At 42.5% G+C, this 20177-nt stretch overlaps 2 protein-coding genes across 10 annotated transcripts in view; one reads left to right on the forward strand and one right to left on the reverse strand.

Annotated features, from left to right (window-relative positions):
* The window catches only part of MRPS25 (mitochondrial ribosomal protein S25), a 31407-nt gene extending 25820 nt beyond the window's left edge, over nt 1-5587 (forward strand). The window contains exons 3-4 of the mRNA XM_058288505.2: nt 4336-4423; nt 5187-5587. Of these exons, the coding sequence (XP_058144488.1) occupies nt 4336-4423; nt 5187-5373 (275 nt within the window). The 3' untranslated portion in view covers nt 5374-5587. The remainder of the gene's footprint in view (nt 1-4335; nt 4424-5186) is intronic.
* Nucleotides 5588-8680: 3093 nt separating this feature from the next.
* The window catches only part of NR2C2 (nuclear receptor subfamily 2 group C member 2), a 148245-nt gene continuing 136748 nt past the window's right edge, over nt 8681-20177 (reverse strand). For 3 of the 9 annotated variants that reach the window (XM_058288504.2, XM_012521945.4, XM_058288501.2), the window contains 3 exons: nt 19411-19548; nt 18211-18316; nt 8681-15331 (listed from right to left, as the gene is read on the reverse strand). In XM_058288504.2, coding sequence (XP_058144487.1) covers nt 15157-15331; nt 18211-18316; nt 19411-19548 — 419 coding nt within the window. In that variant the 3' untranslated portion in view covers nt 8681-15156. Of the gene's footprint in view, nt 15332-16224; nt 16781-17751; nt 17867-18210; nt 18317-19410; nt 19549-20177 lie in introns of those variants that run through there. The other 6 variants (XM_012521946.4, XM_023586327.3, XR_009183601.2 and 3 more) reach the window with 5 other exon arrangements.

The following is a 20177-nucleotide window of genomic DNA, read 5'->3' on the forward strand; positions in this document are numbered from 1 at the left end:
TGTAAAGAGCCTATAGTTGGTGCATCTCCCTCTGCAGCACGCCCACAAGTCTGTGTCTAGGACGGTGTACTCTCTTCTTGTTTCTTAATAGACTCTTTACTCCCTTGCCTACTCTATAGCATATATCCTTAAATTCTTTTATGCAACATAAGCCAAGAATCTAGAGGCCTAGAACACAGATTGTTCTGCTAACATATTTGGTGAGCCGAGCTAGGAGACAAAGAGGCAAGTAATGCTTTCCAACCCCCACTGAAGACTGGAAATCAGATTTGGGGTTTGCGTGTTACAAATTGGATAATGGGGAAAGGTGTGGATTAGATTGCTGCCTGGTGGGATTCTTGACCCTTGGTATTGGATGTCTACTCTTCCAGTCCAGCGGCTGCCAGAGTCCTGTTATCTCTAAGGACTGGAGAGCAGGGGACCGCCAACCTAGAGTGCTGAGTTTCTTAAAAGCAGCAAGTTATGAGGGAAACCAGTTTCCCTAAGAGTTCAGTGACCTCAAGACAAACTGAGAGCTTGCTTTGTGCTAGAAACTGGGGACAAAATCCTGGATAATTCCTACTCATGTTTCAAGACACAGCTCAGGAATCATCAATTCCATCTGCCTGCCTTCATTGTCTTCCTCTAAGCATAGTTATTCCCTTCCTGATATTATTCTTCCCAGTAAATACCTCCGTTGTAGCCCATTAAAAAAAAAAAAAAGAGCCTCTAGTTTGGTAATGCCTTTTTTATCCATTCTTTCAATATCTCCCTTTTGACTGGGGAATTTAATCCAATTTCATTTAAAGTAACTACTGATAATGCAAGACTTTCTTTTGTCATTTTGCTATTTTCTGTTTTTAAGCCTTACACCTTTTTTGACCATCAGTTCTTCTCTTACTGTCTACTTCCATATTTATTTGGCTCATGTACCATTTTGAGACCCTTCTCATTTCTTTCTGAATGTTTTTTGTGTATTTTCTTTGTGGTTATTATGGTGTTTAAATTTAACATCCTAAATCTTTAACAATCATATTTGATTTGATGCAACGTTAACTTCAATAATGTACACATACACTGTTCCTATACTCCCTTAGTCTCTCTACCTTGTTTCCCTACTTGTTACAAATTTTATCTTTCTATATTGTATATCTAAAACCATCAATTTATACTTTTTACGCATTTGGCTTAATTAACACTGTATAAAGCAACAAGTGGCATTACATAACAAACAATACCAATAATACTGGCATTACCTGTGTGTTTTAACTTTACTGGAGGTCCTTATTACTTTATGATCTTCTGATCTACTGTCTTAGTATCCTTTCCTTTCAGACTGATGTACTTCCTTTAGCACTGCTTGTAGGGCAGGTCTAGTGGTGACAAATTCCCTCAGCTTTTGTTTATCTGGGAATGTCTTCATCTCTCCTTTTTTAAAGAAAGTATTGCTGGATATAAAATTCTTGATTGACAGTCATTTTCTTTCAGCACTTTAAATATTTCATATAATTTCTTTCTTCTGTGGTTTCTGACGAGAAATTGTCCCTTCATCTTATTGTGATTCCCTTTTACATAACTTATTGCTTCTCTCTTTCAGCTTTCAGCATTCTCCTTGTTAATTGGCATTGGGCAATTTGATTATTAATTGTCTAGGCATTGCTCTCTTTGAATTTATCCTGTTTGGTGTTCATTGGGTTTCTTGAATGTGCACGTCTTTCATTAAATTTGGGAACTTTTCTGCCATTATTTCTTTGAATATTTTTTCTGCCTGTTGCTATTTCTTCTCCTTCTGGGACTCCCATAATGCATATATTGGTATGCTTGATGGTGTCCTGCAGCTTCCTTAGGCTTTGTTCTTTTTTTATTTTTCATCTTTCTGTTCCTCACCCTGAATCATTTTAAAGTTTTTTCTTCAAGTGCAGTGATTTCTTTCTTCTGCCACCAGCCTGCTGTTGAAACTGTATAGGGGATTTTTCATTTTTTCATTTCAGTTATTGTATTTGTCAACTTCAGTATTTCTCTGGAGAGATTCCCATATTCAATCATTGTTGTACTCATATCCTTTAGGATTTTCCTTTTTCTCCTTGAACTTATTAAGGGTCCTTATTTTATTTTTAAAAAAATTGTTTTTAAAAAGATTTATTTATTTTTCTCCCTTTCCCCCCATTGTCTCCTCTCTGTGTCCATTCACTGTGTGTTCTTCTGCGTCTGCTTGCACTATCAGGTGGCACCAAGAAACCGCATCTCTTTTTTTGTTGCGTCATCTTGATGTGTCAGCTCTGTGTTTGCGGCGCCACTCCTGGGTAGGCTGCACTTTTTCATGTGGGACAGCTCTCCTTGTGGGTGCACTCCTTGCATGTGGGGTACCCCTGTGGGGGATACCCCTGACTGGCATGGTAGCACAGCGCATGGGCCAGCTCACCACACGGGCCAGGAGGCCCTGGGTACTCAGCCCTGGACCCTCCGTGTGGTAGGTGGACGCTCTATCAGTTGAGCCACGTCCACCTCCCAAGGGTCCTTATTTTAAAGCCTCTGTCCGGTAAGTCTGAAGTCTGCTCCTCTCTGTTGATGGTTTTCTGGTTTTTATCTTATTCCTTTGATGGCCATCATTTCCTTTTTATTTGTCTTGTAATCTTTTGTTGCACACTTTACATTTTAATATTTTAAAATGTTAACTCTGGGATTTAGTCCCTGGACTGTCTCTTTTATTTGTATCCAGCTAATGATGTGATAGATTTTTTTGAATGCCAGCAGTGGTCTTTATTACAGTTTACCAGCCTCTTCCTACTGCTCCTCCTGGATGCTGCTGTGTCCCTGTAGATCCTGGAGTTTCAAAGTGGTTGTTTTAGAAAGTTGCTGCTAGTTCAGTAGTCATTTTGGTGGAGGGACTGGTACCTGGAGCTTTCCACTCTGCCGTCTCACCATGATCCTCTTCTAGTGCCTTTTTTTGGGAGGTACTGGGGCTGGGGATTGAACGCGGGACCTCGTAAGTGGGAAGCCAGGGCTTAACCACTGAGGCACAGCAGCTCCCCTGAGTTGATTTTTTGTTTGTTAGATTTTTTTTTAAGGAGGCATTGGAACCTGAACCCGGGACCTCCTGTGTGGAAACCAGGCGCTCAACTGCTAGAGCCACATCCACTCCCCTTCTAGTGCTTTTAAGTAGCCTCTTTCTTCCTTTCCATTTCCCTTTCTCTTTAACCCCTTTTCAAATTCAAAAAAATAAAATAACAGTAAAAGGCAGCTCAACAAATTATGAAAGCGTTACTCCTAAAATGTTCTGTCCAGGTACGTTTATCTCACCTAATTCCAACTACTAACACAGTTGTTCCTCTGGTGTTCAGAAAGATACACAGATTAGTTACAGGACATAGTTAAGGTCTCCTTATTAATCAAAAAAATAAGGAGGAAAAAACTTGATCATATTCTTATGTCACAAAACCAAAGGAGCCTTTTCTTGATTAGGCATTTGTCCTGTTATTGCGGTCCTTTTGCTGGTTTTTGGAGCTTTGAGAAAGATGATTCTGCCAGTTCTTGCTGGTTGTTCAAAAGTTCTGTGGAGTGACAGAACTTAACTGTCATTTTTTTTTTTTTTTTTAAGATTTATTTATTTATTTCTCTCCCCTCCCCCCCCCCTCACCCCGGTTGTCTGTTCTCTGTGTCTATTTGCTGCGTCTTCTTTGTCCGTTCTGTTGTTGTCAGTGGCACGGGAATCTGTGTTTCTTTTTGTTGCATCATCTTGCTGTGTCAGCTCTCCATGTGTGCGGCACCATTCCTAGGCAGGCTGCACTTTCTTTTGCACTGGGTGGCTCTGCTTATGGTGCACACTCCTTTCACATGGGGCTCCCCTACACAGGGGACACCCCTGCGTGGCAGGGCACTCCTTGCACACATCAGCACTGCACATGGGCCAGCTCCACATGGGTCAAGGAGGCCCGGGGTTTGAACCGCGGACCTCCCATGTGGTAGGTGGATGCCCTATCCACTGGGCCAAGTCTGCTTCCCTTAACTCTGTTATCTTGATCGGGAAGGATGCGCTGGTGTTATTTTGATAGGGATTTTTAGAGCAGTTTGGGGAAAATTGCTACCTTAAAACCTGTGAACATGGAATTTCATATTCCTACCCATGAAAATGGGGAATTTCTCATTAAAATAGTATGCTTTTGCAGTAGTATCTAAAGTTTTGTCTGCTCTGTCTAAATATGGGCAAATAGCACTATAGGTTATGTAAACAAATACTTTTATTTTTTGTAAAAATAATGCTGCCACATTAGCAAACCCTAAATCCCAACCCTTTGATGCTGAGGCATGTGCTGCTGAGTCCTCAGCTTTTCTCTCACCTGTGCTTCCTGCTTCCAGATTCTGGGGAGCAAGTCCTCGTGGATGTGGAGACCAAGACCAATAAGGAGATCATGGAGCACATCAAGAAAATCTTGGGGAAGAATGAGTGAGTTGCTGAGTTTGGCCCCGGGGGAGCAAACTGCTTAGCCTAGCGAATTTGAGAGGGACGACGGGGGAGTGTAGCCAGGGTTGCAGGGCCTATTCTCTAGCAGTGATGCGGAGACGGTCGGTGCGGGGGCTGTGGACTGAGCCACTTGACACGTGTGACTTTAAGTCACTGAAGCTGTGAGCTCTAACCCACTCAGCTACAGAGTGGGAGTCACGGTCATTTCTCCTTCCTGGCCAATGCCGTGCAGCTCCTAACACTTCTGTCCTGGGGAATCTCAGCTTGGCTGGCAGGTAGGTAACCCTTGGGCCCCTGTAGCTCATCCTTTTTTTTTCAATGAATGGAAGGAGTCAGGGAAAGGAAGATTAAATCAAGAAACTGTTTGAAACCACAGGAGGCACTTTCAGAGCTCCTTATCCTGGGATTGTTGGCCCCCATGGGAGAAGCAGGCCTTAACCTTGAGGGCCGGCTCTGAGGGCTGATCTTGGTGGGGCCGTACCTGGTGCTTGGCCCTGCTTCCCGGGTGGCCTTCCCCTGGGGCCTGTGCCACTGTACACGCAGAGGACCTTCCTCATGCGCCCTTCTCTAAGGCCAGAGGGGAGAGAGAAGGGTGAGGCTTTGGGGTCCAGGGGCAGGTTGAAAGGCAGGTGAGTCCAGAGCTCTGTGGCTCATGGTGGGGTTCACCTGGCTGAGGAGTTCCTGCTCTCCCGCTGGCTCTGCGTAATGCTGCTCAGGCTTTGTTGCTGTCTGTGCTCTCTCTCAGGGAAACCCTCAAGAAAGAGGAGCAGGAGAAAAAGCAGCTCTCTCACCCAGCCAACTTTGGTCCCCGAAAGTATTGCCTGCGGGAGTGCATCTGTCAAGTGGAAGGGCAGGTGCCCTGCCCCAGCCTGGTGCCGTTACCCAAAGAAATGAGGGGGAAGTACAAAGCCACTTTGAAAGACATTGTCTAGGGGTGATCGTGTCTCCCAGGGGAGTAATGGGATGGGCATCTCTTGGTCACAGGGAAGCCCTTGGTTCTGTTCCCAGACAGACTGTGCTGATCTCTGCAAGAAAAGTATCTCCTTCACACACTGCTGGAGAGGGGAGGCGGCGTGAGTATGTGCTGCTGAGCTGCTAAATGAATTCCCTTGCTGCATCGTGTCAATAAAGCATTCTTAATCTCCAGCAGTGTGGTGTGGTCCGACCTCATGGGTAGAAGGAAGGCCTGCATGAGGAGAGGGCTCTGGGCTGGGAAGGGTGTCAAGCCACAGCTTGGTGACACCCCTCTCATCCTTCTAGCCTTTCTTGCTTGCCATTGGCCTTATGTCTTCTCACAGAACATACTGGAGCCACCCTGTCTGTGGCCAGCAGTGGGGTGGCCCACCCTGGTCAGGGCCTTGGTAAACTTAGAGTAATCCAAAGGCAGCCTTTTTGCAGTGCGCACATTCTGAAGTCGAGCTCTCCTGACTTCCTCTAGGACGCCAGGCTGTGGGTAGGGCAGGGGCCAAGGGACTCCGGGGCCAATGGCTGTCCCGAGGGAGGTACCCTCTGGTGGGCCGGCCACACTGGCCCCCTGCCGCCCACTGTGCTCTAGCCAGGTGGGTTTAGGGACCATGAAGGCAGAGGAGCAGGTGCTGCCTAGTCGAGGCGTCTGGCACCTCCCGAGGGATGGTGTGTGGGGGCTGGCTGCGCAGGCAGCTGCATTGGCTCATGGACTCCTAGGTAAGGCGTGGAAGAGGCAGTGGAGTGTCACAATCTTCCTACTGAGTGGTCCTTTCCTTATGGGACACTGGTATTGCTGCCACTTCAGCTAGGCTGGTTTCAGCCTTCAGGGCAATCAGGCCTTCTCAGTTCACCTTAAGAAAAGGTTTACTTAGTCAAAAGTGAAGGGCCAGCCGGCCCACAGACCAGGGGAAACTCAGTTAAGATTACCTTATAGCAAGGCAGTGTGGGAAAAGGAATTTTAAAAAGTAAAAAAAGGATTGGGGAGCTCAGCATGAGAACAGGGTTGCAGTCTTCATCCCTCTGCTGATGGGAGGTCCCAAGCCACGGGACCTCTTCAGGTGTTTCCTTCCCTGTAAACTGGGAATAAGGGCAGTATTTGCCATGTGAAGTCAGTGGCCAGGGAAATGTGAAACTTGAGTGTGTTTTTATATAAATGCTGGAGATTATCTTGATCGGGCAACTTTGGATTCTTACACATTTGATGCTAACATTATAGTTTACCATGACTTACTCAAGGGTGTTCAGGGTGAACAGTTGGGGCTAGAGGGGAAGATGCTATCTTACGTGCAACAGGTGTTTCTTGCATGATCTTAGTCCTCTAAGGTGTCTTCAGTTGGAATCCAGCACCTTGGTGTCCTCCCTCATCGCCATCTTGCTAGCTAGAAAAATCTGTCCTTTATTGTAATGGCTCCTGTGGGTGCAGATAACCCCACACAGCACTGGCTGCAGTGATGACCTTCACACGAGCTGCCTGGGCTGGCTGCTTAGCAGCAAGGGCTCTTCCACGGTGAGATGGAAACCTCTGGAAGGATTCCTCATCCTGACAGGCCAAAGGGGGCCCACAAAGGTGCTGATCAGCAGGGGCAGCAGATAACTATTCTTGACAACTAGGAGGCATTATTCTTTTAAACCTTTGTTTTCCTACTTAGTTTAGGAGTGACAAAAGACAGTTTAAAATTCACATTGTAAATCAAAGGACATTATCAAGAAAGTGATAAGACCTCTGACAGAATGGGAGAAACTATTCGTGTTAATGGTTAATTTTTAATTTTGTATGTCACCTTGGCTAGGTTATATATATAAAATCTGCCAGTTTTCTTTCCTGGAAAACTCTTATGTAATTTGGAAGCCATTTAGCTGAATCCAGAATATATAGAGAACTCCTATAACTCAAAAAAACCAACATCCCAATTAAAAATTGGCCAAGGATTTGAACATTTTCCCAAAGATAGTCAAATGGCCAATAAGTATACATGAAAAGATGCACATCCTAAGTCATTAAAGAAATGCAAATTAAAACTACATTGATGTAGCACTTCATACCCACTAGTGTCTACTGTTAAACTGGAAATGTGTTGGAGAGGATGTGGAGAAATAGTAATAACTCTTGCAAATTGTTGGTGGTAATGTAAAATGATGCACCCACTATGGAAAACAGTTTGGTGCTGCCTCAGAAAGTTAAAGAGAACTACTACCATATGATCCAGAAATCCCACCCCTAGGTATATACCCCAAAGAACTGAAAGCAGGGACTTGGACAGGTGCCTGCATACTGATGTTCTGACAGCAGAGTTCACAGTTATCAAAAGGTGGAAGCAATTCATCTGTCCATCAACAGATGAATGGATGAACAAAACACGTGATATATATTAAATAGTATGTTAATCATCCTTAAAAAGGAATGAAGTGCAATAACGTGTATGAACCCTGGAGACATTCCTGTTGAGTGAAGTAAGACTCAAATATTGTGTGATTTCTTATATTAAGTACTTAGAATAAGTAAATTCATAGAGACAGATTGTAGAATAGTGGTAACTGGGGGTGGGGGAAGGGAGAAATAGGAAGTGACTGCTAAATGAGTTTTGGTTTGGATGATTATAATAGTCTGAAATGCTAATGACTAATTATTTAAAAAATCACAGTACTGTCAATGTACTTAAGGTCAAAGAATTGACCACTTAAAATGTTTAAAATGATTATAGTTAACAATAGAAAATGTTATTTAAAAAAAAAAAATTCACAGAAATGAGAGAAAATTAGAGAAGAATGCTACTGAGGATTTCATATAACTGAGACACTGTTTCTTAGTTTTATTTGCCAAAGCAGTGTGAAGTGACCAACTTTCTTTTCTTTCGGTTGCCAGTGGGTTCTAGTATGGATCTGACTTTGAACCTTAGAATCCTCATCTGCAAAATGAAAGCTCAGATTTCATAACATCTAAGTCCTTTTCAACTTTTGGAACTTTAAGAATACATTTTTCCCTGGAAGTAAATATCCTTAGTGCCTGAGTGGGCTGGCTCAAGGCCTGGCTCTGCAGTGCTCCACACCATCTGTGTGACTTTCCCTTGAAGGGATTGACAAGGTCCAATGGACCATTAGGGCTAAATCAACCTCTGGATGAGGCTATGGTCTGAGGAAAAGGGGTGCAGGACAAGCCTCCCAGGATGCTTTCATCTCCACCAACGGCTAGGTTCAGATAAGAGTGCTCTGGGCTTCTCTGAACGTCAGAGGCTGTGATTACTACTACTTGAGACAAGAAGCGCAGACCACACATTAGTCTTTAATTCACTTTTAATGGTAGAAACCTCCTTTAGGTAGTAGTATTAAGCCACAACAATAATGCCACATTGAAACAGCATTTAATAAAATGCATAAAGCTAATTCATGCACTGCAATACTCTATATACAAACACAACAATGCAAATTCTTCTTCATGACTGAAGACAATGATTAGATATAAAACCAAGTTAAAAAAGAACATGCTATTTTTTAAATGCCATCGCATATACAAAGCTGATTTTGGGGGAGTGGGGGTGGGGGTGGGAAGCTTTGGAAAGCTACAGCTTTCAACAGGTTTTAAACCTGGGATTAAAATGTAATGGCATAAACAATATTTTCTATATCATGAAGGGAGAGGTTACAGAAACGGTCCCAAGAAAATCTAACATCCGAATTTTCCTTTAACATATCTTTTAAAAGGGCTGAAAATACAGCTACTTTTTAACAGGTCCAAACTATAAGTAAAAACTACAATTTGTACTATGAAAAATGTGCAGCTTTTCAGTTATAAAACTAGTTGAACACTGCTTTACAAGACAATTGGGAGAACAGAGACTGTAGAAAAATATTCCAGCACTTGAGTTGTATGTGGCAGCAGCACTTAAGTCCATGGATGCTGTGGTCATTAAAATGACAGCTGATTATACTTGCCTAAAGAAAAGCCATTTTTAACATAAAGTCTACTACTCCACGTGTTACCCAAATATTAAACTTGAACACAGCATGGAAAGTGAGTGATATAAATGTTGCTGAGTTTTTTGTTTTTGTTTTTTCTGTGTTGTATGCATAAATACTGAGACACCAAAATTATCGGCTTCTTAACTGGCATGTATAACTGGGCATTACAAAAAAATCTCATACATTTCTTTCTGTCCCCCACAAGATACTATATATTTTTTAAACACACAGTTTAATTATTTTTAGACTGCTGTTAAGATAAATAGCTCCAAGGAAAAATGTTTATTTTAAGGATTCATTTAGAGACCGTCAAGTTTTCATTTGTACTTTAACTGGAAAGCCACCTTCAATAGTGTGATTGTCACGACAGGAACATTGTGAAAGGCCGAACAATCACCACTGGACAAGGCCAGTGAAATAGAACCTTTCTTTACATAAAAAATAGGGGAAGCTGAAGGCTAAGGGAACCTACCATCTCACAAAAGGCACTGACTGAGTACTATGGTCTCATCAAGTGTTTTCAAATATTTCAAAAGCTTATTTGAAAAAAAAAGCAGCCTGTTTCTGTATTTGCAGTTATACAGTGCTTGCTTTCAGCAGGCAGCTTGCAACACTCCAGCCAGCCCGGCCCCTCTGTACCAGGCCGGTAGTAGCTGCTGCTATGCTGAGCACTGTCTCCCAAGTGGCAATTCTCAGTTTAAAGTCTGATTGAGGGGGGGGAAATCAATACAATAGGTCTGCACAAGGAAAATTTGGCATCTGCAGCTTAAAACGGGCACACATAACCGTATTAAAATTCAATTTTTATGCAAAAATTTTAAATCATAATTTACAGAAAGGAGTGAAGGCAGTGGATTCCATTCACATGCTAACATTAGAAAAGTAATTTAAGAGAGTCGTAGTTTACATTACACAAAAAGCCTCATCAACATGCTTATTTTTAAGAATATTTGGTAGGCTGTTTTCCTGTTCAACTGGTGTTAGGCAAGGGTTTTTATTTGCTTAGTCAACAGGACAGTGCTCACTTGTTGACCGACCAGAGGAAAAGCAAAGACTGCTGCCACTTGTGGGAGTGAGGCCTATGACACAGACTACTGGACACGGCCCCCAGGGGCTTGGGGAGCAATGGCTTTAACTACCAACTTCCTTCCAGTTAAGTCATAAGTAGGTGTGTGAAAAGTAGATTAAAAATCACAACCTAGAGTTTTGGACATTAGAATAAAATGCTTTCCAGCTTCCGGGCCCTAATCTCTAATACTAGAGATTAGAGAACAGTCACTCTGTCAGAAACCTTTTCTGTTTGGAATTTTCCCCAGCACAGAGTGGAGATTTCAGCTTTTAACTGGTTTCATGGCCCTTCCCAGCCTGGCTCACCCAAAGGAAAACGGAGTTAAGAAAATCATCAGCTTATCTTCCCAGCTGAGGGACCTTGGAACATCCTTCAATTTACATTAACAACTCTATCATAGACTCTTTAAAACATGGAAAGTTTGGATATGTGGCTACATGTTTGTATACATAATATACATCTATATACACATACACTATATACACTGTATACATATAGAAGATATAAACACATGTACATTCATTCAGGCATACAAGCCTATAAATCTGTACACGCACAAGGCTGCCAAAGGAACCTAGGGCAGCTGGACATGCAGAAGTACACGCTGGCAGGAGGCACACGATGAGGCCCAGAACCCTGCATACAAAGACCCAAACCAACCCTGTCTCTATTAGGGGTTGGCATTAGAAAAATCACAAAGTTTAGACATTTTCAAAAATGCCTCACAATCTAGAGAATGGAAGTTGGACTAAAGGAAGCATGTGGGGGGGTCGTCTGTTCTATCAGCTGAGATGTTTCCAGGATCTAAAGGGTATTCCCCACCCCCCAACCCACCAAGAAAAGTGACTCTCAGAAGATGACAGATGGCTTAGCACAGAGGTATTAAAGTGCACATGGCAACTCACACTGCCAAGTGGGCAACAAGCTTCCGGACTCCAGTCTGACTAGTCCTGAAACTTGGATCCACAAACACTGGATCCAACTCTAGAGCCAGAGGACAGGCTCTGAGCAAGACAGTTCTGGTAGAAATTCCCCGGCAGGATTAGGACTTTTTCCCTCTAGAGTGAAAGCACTAGATACACCTAGGGCCCTTATAATTTCTTGGCTCCCTATGTGGCTACCCCCAAAAGCCAGCAGAACAGCTTAGTATACATGTAGTGAAGGTCAACCTGTGCTGTATCGAGGAAGCTGCCGTGTATTAGGGAGCCCAAGGAGCTGAGTGGCCCAAAGCCAGCCACCTGGCTGGAGTCCCAACTTCTCAGAGTAGAGTTCACGTTTAATACTGACACTGACAAACTAAAAAAACAGTCCCCATCAAGGGCAGTTATGTAATGTGTCTTAAAACAGGTATCTACATCTGAAATTAAATATAAAAACTCAAATGACAAAAGACCCCAAACCACAGCATTTCACAGATTAGACAATAAATAATGTAACCCTCTAACACACACAGACGTTTCAAATCAGAAGGATGGTACCATATTTCCTTAAACACACTTTTCAGGAATAACCTGAAAAGTATTATTTACTTGACTATTTTGGTCTTTTAAGTTTCTTCCTGCCCTGTTACATGCTTATCGGTAATGAATTCCACAAATTTAAACTGTCTTAATCCAGGATTATCTGAGTTATTTCTGGAAAAGGGCGCACTTAACTGAAAAGATGCCAGCTGTGTCTTCCCCACCTCCCTCCTGCGGGTGGAGCGTGAAGGCCAGCAGGGGGAGCGGCAGAAGGCTACGTGACGGCCACTCCCACTTCTAGTATATATCACGTGGGGGTTCTGCAGGCAGAACTTCACTAAACCTAGAATTTCACAAACTACTAACGGGCTTAAAGCCTTACAAAAGCTGGAGCCTAAATGGTTGGTTGGGATCACTTTAATTCTTGCCTCTGGGGTTTACTTTTCTTAACCAATTAGATAAAACTACCACCACCACCACAAAAAACCCAACCAGCAGATGAAAGGACCAGCAAGTCAAAGGCCTGAAATCATTTTGGGCAGAAAGAATTCAGATTGTGTGGACATGATCCTTAAGGAAAAGGCCACTTCAACAGTAAGGCCAAGAAGACCTGGGAAACTAATGAAGGAGTGTTCAAATCCAGATGGTTACTAGAACCAGCCACCACCAGTGAAGGGGTGCGACCAGTTTTCCAAGCTGATACCTATTTTCCTCCAGGGCTGTCTTGCCAGAGCCTGGCGCTTCCGTGCCCAACTGTTTGTTGTCTTCCTGCTGGCTATCACCTCCTGTTCCCAACATCCTCAGACCCCGGTCTAGGTCTTGGCTAAACTGCACCCATATCTAAAGGCATTCTGAGTCTAAACAGCAGAATGACATGGGACTCCCAGTGCCTGCCCTCTGAGTGGCGTGGGAGTGAGGTGAGTTGGCTGATGTGGACCTTTTCACTAACACTGAGAACTCAGATCTAGAGAGATCTGAAAGAGACATAATGTTATTCCCAGGGAATTACTACAGGATCAACAGACATGCTTACAAGAAAAAAATCAAAGAACAGAAAAATAGGCAATTGTTTGTATAAGAGGCAGAAATGTGCTTCAAAATGCCCTCTACCAAAATCTTTTGCAAGCAGATGTGAAAACAGACCCACCCTAACTCTATGGTCTTGGCCAATTTCTAGTTTTGAAATTCAAAGCACTTTAGAGTCAGAAAATGAAAAATTACTTTAAGCTGGCAAAATTAAATCCTTTCCATCATTTTATAGTGGTCATCCCCGCTATTCTATAAGATTTGCTTCCAAAGCATGAACTATAAATTATACCATTAAATTCAAATGGGAATTTAGAAGTTATAGATACTGTTCCCACCTAATCCCATTAACAATGACTTTCATAAGGTGCTGCTAACACTTATTTTAGGATAAAGCATCCTACTTTTGCGAAAAACCTGTGGCAGCTTTCAGCTTGTCCAACATGGTGCCTCAGTGGCTTCTGAGATCGGCTTACCTGGTATGTGTCCCTCCCCCCCCCGTACTGTACTGCACAGACCACTGTGGTTTGGGCCACGTGAGGCACTGACGTGGACACTGTGTGCCTCCGCCAGAGCAGTGAGCGCCGAAGATGAAGGAGAATGAATTAGGCCCTTTCAGGACATCCTCTGATTTGAAGGTTCAAGAGGCGCAAATTTAACCTTATCGGATCTATTTTTTAATTTGGGCTATATACAAAAAGAAAATGCAGTCTTTTGACATGTCACATTTCCCAAATTGGATATGCTTGCTCTTATTCATATCCTTGGGAATTTATGGTTATTCTAGATAAAAATTCCTTAAACTGTAGTCTGTTCTTGTTGTAAATTATTGTTGCTATAATTTATGAAGAGAAAAAATATAACCTTGGGAATTGAGGGGTGTTTTTCAAGGAGCAGGAACCTGCTTCTGTATCCACCATTTAAAATGCTCCAGGAGTTGTCTGCTGGCACACGATGGGAGAGCCAAAGTGCATGGTGTGCCAGTGCCATTCAAAGCCCTGCCCGCAGAGATGCTAAGTCTGGGAACATTCTGAAAAACCCTAATGTTTAAAGTCAACAGGGAGAAACTTTCTTGAAATCTTCCCTTCAGCTTCTCCAGGCCTTGGCCATCCCCGCCAGGCAAGAGATCCTGCATAGCTCCAGTCCAGCCACTCTGTTCTGACTCAACTGCAGGAACACGTGCTTCTCAATGGGCCTTTCTGAATGAAAACTTCCAACAAGGGAACCCTCACACTCCAAGGAGGCCACATGCCACCATCTGAACGTGCCACCACCCCTGTTTGCTTTTAGGAAGTACGTTCAAAATGCCCACCTGGCGCTTTTTAGTCAGCAGGTCCATGTGCCGTGAGTAGCAGCGACGCTTTGGGGATGTTTCTGGTTGCTAGAGGAATTGCACATCTTGTTTGGCAGTTCATCTCTGTATGAGTTGCAATCCAATTTTGACAGCCAGTCATCAGAGGAGAACCAGGTTTCTGAGGAGTCTGCAGACACCTACCGGAAAGCAGGGAACCTACCAAGCATCAACTCTATTGGCTGGAAGTTTTGGTTTGGGTCACCACCGATTGTGCTACCAGACTTCCACTAACTGCATGCTGCAAAGAAGCCATGTTTTTGTTCATTCATAGAAATTTAGCTCACCACCACCAAAATGTGCGTAAAATTAGGAATGATCCTGTTTTTTTAAACATAAATGATTGTCTCCTGTACCCTAATGAGTTTTCACAGAAATCATTAGCATTTCAGCAAAAGACATACAGTTTTCCACTTGCCCTGCCCACAGGCAAGATGTTGCTAACATTATACATTGACAAGAAGTGCTTAGAAAGTGCTAAATATTATTACCCTGGTAATTAGTAGCTATTAATTCCAAGGGCATTTTTAATATATATATACACATACTGTTCTCTTAGGTTCTTTTAGTTTTAATACTAGTCTCTGATATTATAAAACTTTTGTTTTTTGCCCTTTGAGAGTTTCTAAATACAAATTGAGTTAAAAGACTGCTCCAAAATCTGCTGCTTCATCAAAAGGCATTAAAACATATCTTATGGCAGGAAAGGATCCTACTAGTCCCTTAGTCACTATTGTCAGGGATTAACACACAAGAAGAAACTAGGTAGGAAATGGCTAACATACTGGAAGTATTTGCACATACCAAAATACCACTACTTTTATTCTCTTGGTATCTGAACGGTTCTGGGAAGGTTCTCTTGCTCTTGGCAAGTGCGCCGTGGGCACTATAGACTGGCTCCGGTGATCTGGCCGTTGTACTCTGCTGTCTCCATCTTGAGGATGTAGGGGATTATGCTGTCTATTGAAACGTTGCCAATGAGACCAGTAAAAAAAAGTTCTTCTGTTATGTTGGAGCTCATCAGCCTGAGTGCCGGCAGGCGGACAAGAATCCGGGCCAATCTGTAAGATGGAGGGTCATTAGAGAAAGGGCTACTCGCTGCCCTGCAGACACAACCCTGGGCAAGTCCGAGGGGCTCTGACAGGACTGCTCAGAAACAAGCCAAACAGATCCACTGCCCGCCCTTCTTTTTCTGATTTCAAAAGTTCTTCTGTAGGAATTTTTTATGCGAGAAAAAAAAAGTTTGTTCAAATATGTAGGTACAAATATATTCCCATTGTTTTGTTTATAAAACTCTTTTAATATCCCCACCAAAAAGCACCCTGAAGCCTGAAAATCCATCAATGGGTGTAGATTAAAAGGAAATACAGTGTCTACATTCATTTTAATGCTACATTTACATTAAAAAGGATAAAAAAGATTTATGTTCATTGACATGGAAAGATGTCCATGACCTACTGCTGAATAAAAATTAAAGAGCAGGCTGTGAAGCAGCAAGTATAGAACACTCTCATGTCTACATGTGCATATAATGTATATATTTAAAAAGGAGGATCACTAGAATGCTAATAGTAGGCCTCTGAGTATTGGGATTTGCAGTGATTTTCCCTCAATCATTTTCTATATTCTAATTTCCAGTGTTCATTTAACATATTATAATTGAAAACAAAGCAATAAAGTTATTTTCATTATGAAGAAGCCTGGCTGGGCGGGCACACCATGACACTGTACCGGAGGGCAGGCAGGACACTGCATTGGAAGCATCTTGTATCATCTAGTCTTCTGTGTCTAGGAAGCGATCCCAGGGAAACCACTGGAGAAGTGCAGAAAGCAGTGTGTGCAAGGATACTATCAAGTGTTGTGTCTAATGGCCCCACAGTGGGAACAACCATTTTCATTAGCAGGGAAATGCTCAAGAGACCACAGCATCTCCTTAGCCATGGAAAATGAAGAGTGTGTATGTTCACTGTTTATTAAGTGAAAAAAAAAAAAAAAGGTTACAAAGCTCTTGTATTTTGTGATTCCAATTACACATAAGTACATGAAAAATATCTTGAAGTAAATACACACAAATGTTAGCAATAGTATCTCTAGATAGGGGTATTTTCACAGAATTAAAAGATCTTTCTTCTTTCATTCCAAAATGTTTTTTTCCTACAGTGAGCATTTTTTTGTTTTTTAATCAATTTTATTGATAAATATTAATAAAGCATACAATCCATCCAAAGAGCATTGTTATTTTTAAAAGGGGAAAAAGATATTCGTATTACTCAAGCAGCATTTCAGAACCATCATCCATTCATAACCCAAGCAGTGTGTGCTACTCATGTGGGGCACGCACAGTGTGAGGGGGCTGCCCACAGACCCCGAGGGGCGATGCAGCTGAAGGCTCTTGGGTCAGCGAGGGCAGCTCAGGGGGCTTCTGGGAGCACGGCCTTAGAGGCTGGCTAAGGATTCTATCAGCAGAGAAGGGTGGGGGAGGCACAGGGAGGGTCTTTCAGGAAGAACAACTATGAGAAAAGGCATGGGAAAAATTAAATGAGTGTATAAACAGAATGTAAGACATTCTAGAACTTCTTTGGGAACTATCTTGTGTTTCTGAATCCTGTAAGAAAGCCTCTCATCTCATTTTTGGCCCCAAATCACCTGTTCGCACAACTGGGTCTCCCAACTAGATGAGTAACTATTGGTTTCTTGCAGAAACATTCCATCAACTTGGAAAGGCCGGAGAGCTGCTGATGTTAAAATGATTTTAGAGTGTGCTGTGGCTCTGCCAGCAGTCTGAGGGGCATTTCTAGCCATCTTCTGGCCACAGGAAGCTGTCTGAGTAGGTCTGTGGCCTCCTCAGGGTGTTTAAAACAACACAATGATGGCATTACTTGATAGCCCCATTCTATACATATTGAGGCTGAAGTTACTCTAAATTCACAATTATGTCTTCAGTGATAAGTGTAGAAAATGGAAAATACTTTTTACAAAGGCTGCTATTTGGGCATACTCTCTGCCAGCAGGGCCAGCTACAGTCCTACCAAAGAAATGGTCCCCCTGGGGCACCTCTACTCGATGGGGCATCTGCAGACCACAAAGTGGTAGCTAAGGCCACAAAGTGTGGGTTATGCAGGGCCATTCATCTTTCTGAACTGTCAATTTTGCTTAACGATTTACTTTGGGGGATAGTATAGGGAGGGAAATAGTAAATAATTTATTTGATAGGGTCCAGAAATTCAAATGGCTTCCAGTGGGTTACATGCAGTCACAGCAAGAGCTTTTCTACTCCTTGGCTGGAAGACCTGTAATATATTTTTCCCTATTTCAGAACAACTTTTTTGTCAAATCTGCATGAGAAAGGCTAATTTATATATATATAGATATATATATAGGCTGCCCACTCATTACAAATAATACCATAATTAACTTTCATCAAATAGATTTTTTTTCATCAGTTTATCTGAGGGTAAAATTAGTATTTTATACAACTCACCCACTCCTTTATAGGGGTCAGATTCTGTTTCTGTCAATGAAAACTTTTCTGTCAAGTACTCTAGCGCTGCCTCTTGAGTGGATGCTGAACAGTGGGGTGGATCTTTAAAACTGTTCTGGACAAGGGGAATCTCCATGAGAACTCAAGCCTCTTGCACAGTATCAGCCCAAGAAGAGATCACCTAGCATCAAGTCCAACCCCACATAAAAGGGTAGATATATCTAAGGTCTTGCCTAAAGTTTACACAACAACACAGAACTGGGCCCACTATTCCTGACCCCTCCCCACCTAGCACTTCTCATTTTGTTACCGCTTCTAAAATTAGACAATTAAAAAGTGATCAAATGGAGGCTCTACAGGGCCACAAGGAATGGGAAGGCTAGTGCAATTCATATTTGAAACTACTGATCCAGACACACTCCTTTCTTCCCCAAACAAGAGTGCGTGCCCGTGTCTCACCGGTAGGTGTCTTCCGAGTAGGTTTTCTGAACATAGTCCTGCAATTCCATCTGTGCCTTTTCCTGAAATTTTTCAATCTGACTTGTGTTGGTCAGACCTGGATGATCTGAAAGTAGAATAGTCCTCAAATTCACATCTGTATTCAGAAAGCCCCACTTGCAGACTTCTTAGAACTCACTTTCAGTCAAACTTCTACCAAACTTCTCAAGCACAAGGCATTGAACTCTGAAGACTCATCCTGCCTGGACATTATTGTTAGAACCCTAGTGCTTTCCTCTGTGTTCTGCTAAGGCCTGAAGATTCCCAAGCTGGGGGCCTGGGTGGGAGGCTCCTGAGCAGCCGCTGCAGACTGAGCAGCCTCACTGAGCTTCATTCTGGCCACTAGGCTTCCCGCTACTCTAGAAAACACAGATTTTATAGTCCTCACATATTAGAAATTATCCTTGCTTTTGAGATATTTAATCACAGAATTTCTCTCATTTTTCTTAGATATTTCATTGTTTGCGAGTGGGGGCTGGGAAGGAGGGAGGGGCTAGCGGTGCTTAACCCCAGATACCAAGGACAGCGGTCAGCCTGAGTGACTTCTTTGGAGGCTCTAAGCAGAGCAGGGCAGGCTTGTGAGCTAACCTAGTCATTTATTATTTTCAACAAACATTTCTGCTGCCTCTAATTCATCTATTCTATACCTTTTAGTATGCCCTGCAGAGACTGTGGGTAATCTTACAGTGTTTCAATCTGTACTGGTTTATATATGCTAATATGACCTGAACATTGGTAAAGAGCAAAATGAAAAAGATACCAGATGGTACACTCTATTTGGTATGCTGTAGTCTTGTTTGGCCCATAGGTAAAAATTAGGATATAGATTTAATCTGTATAGTGTATGAAGTTACCAGGCACTATAGCATTTATCTTTGGGGCTTTAAAGGCAAGATTTTATTTTTAAGGAGGTACTGGGGATTGAACCCAGGACCTTGTACATGTGAAATGCAGTCAACCACTGAGCTATACCTGCTTCACAAGGCAAGAATTTAAAGGAATTTATATTAGCTATCAAAGTATACCTATAATAAGAAATTCATTCACATACAATCTGGTGGGGCCCTCTACACCACTGAAGCACTTGACAACATGTTTATGTTCAGAAATTTCAGTAGACACAGGTGGAAAACTGTCATGAGTCACCACCACATATCTTACCCGGGCTAAAGAGAACTATAGCTTTAAGGTATGCATACTCATAGCCGTCTATATCCAGCTTCGCCATACTGTTACAGAACTCCTGAAGCTTCCAGATGTGTTCCATGACTTGCTTTATCCGGTCGCCAGAAAGTTTATCTAGAAACCAACAACATAGATCCTCTGAGAAAGGCTGATATGAACAACAAAACCCGCTTCGAGGGGCCACAGATTGAAAATAATGAGAGACTAATTTTACTTTTTAATAGAAAATCAGTATCTCAAGAAGGTCAAGAGCCTCATTTCCTAGTCAAATGTGAAACGGCAATTCAGAATTTTATTAAAGGTAATTGATGTCTTTGATGGGAAGAAACTAACACGTTTTGTCAATCCAACTCCTGTCATGTAACCCAAATTCTGCTCCATCATATATTCTGCCTCCATAACGAAACCCCTAGACCAGAGATGCTCTCTGACCTGACCCCTCATCCCCCACAGCTCCCTTGGCCTGTGGGTACCTGTTGGCAATTCTTCTCATTCTTTGTGCAAGGCCCATGCATCAGTCTCTACCAATGGTGAGGTTTTCTAAGTTCTTTTTTTTTTTAATGGTGAGGTTTTCAAAGGCTCGGCAGGCAAAAAATAAATGTTTGCTGGCCAGAAGGTTAAACATTTTGTTTTTTTCATTTGTCAAAATAATTTTACATGTTATCTCGGTGCTTTGCCGAAGGTATTGTGTTGTTATATTCGGGTAAGGAAAAAAAAAACAAAAGAAAAAAAAACTAAGGCTC

Source organism: Dasypus novemcinctus, chromosome 26 (assembly GCF_030445035.2).
Source record: "Dasypus novemcinctus isolate mDasNov1 chromosome 26, mDasNov1.1.hap2, whole genome shotgun sequence".
Lineage (NCBI taxonomy): Eukaryota > Metazoa > Chordata > Mammalia > Cingulata > Dasypodidae > Dasypus > Dasypus novemcinctus.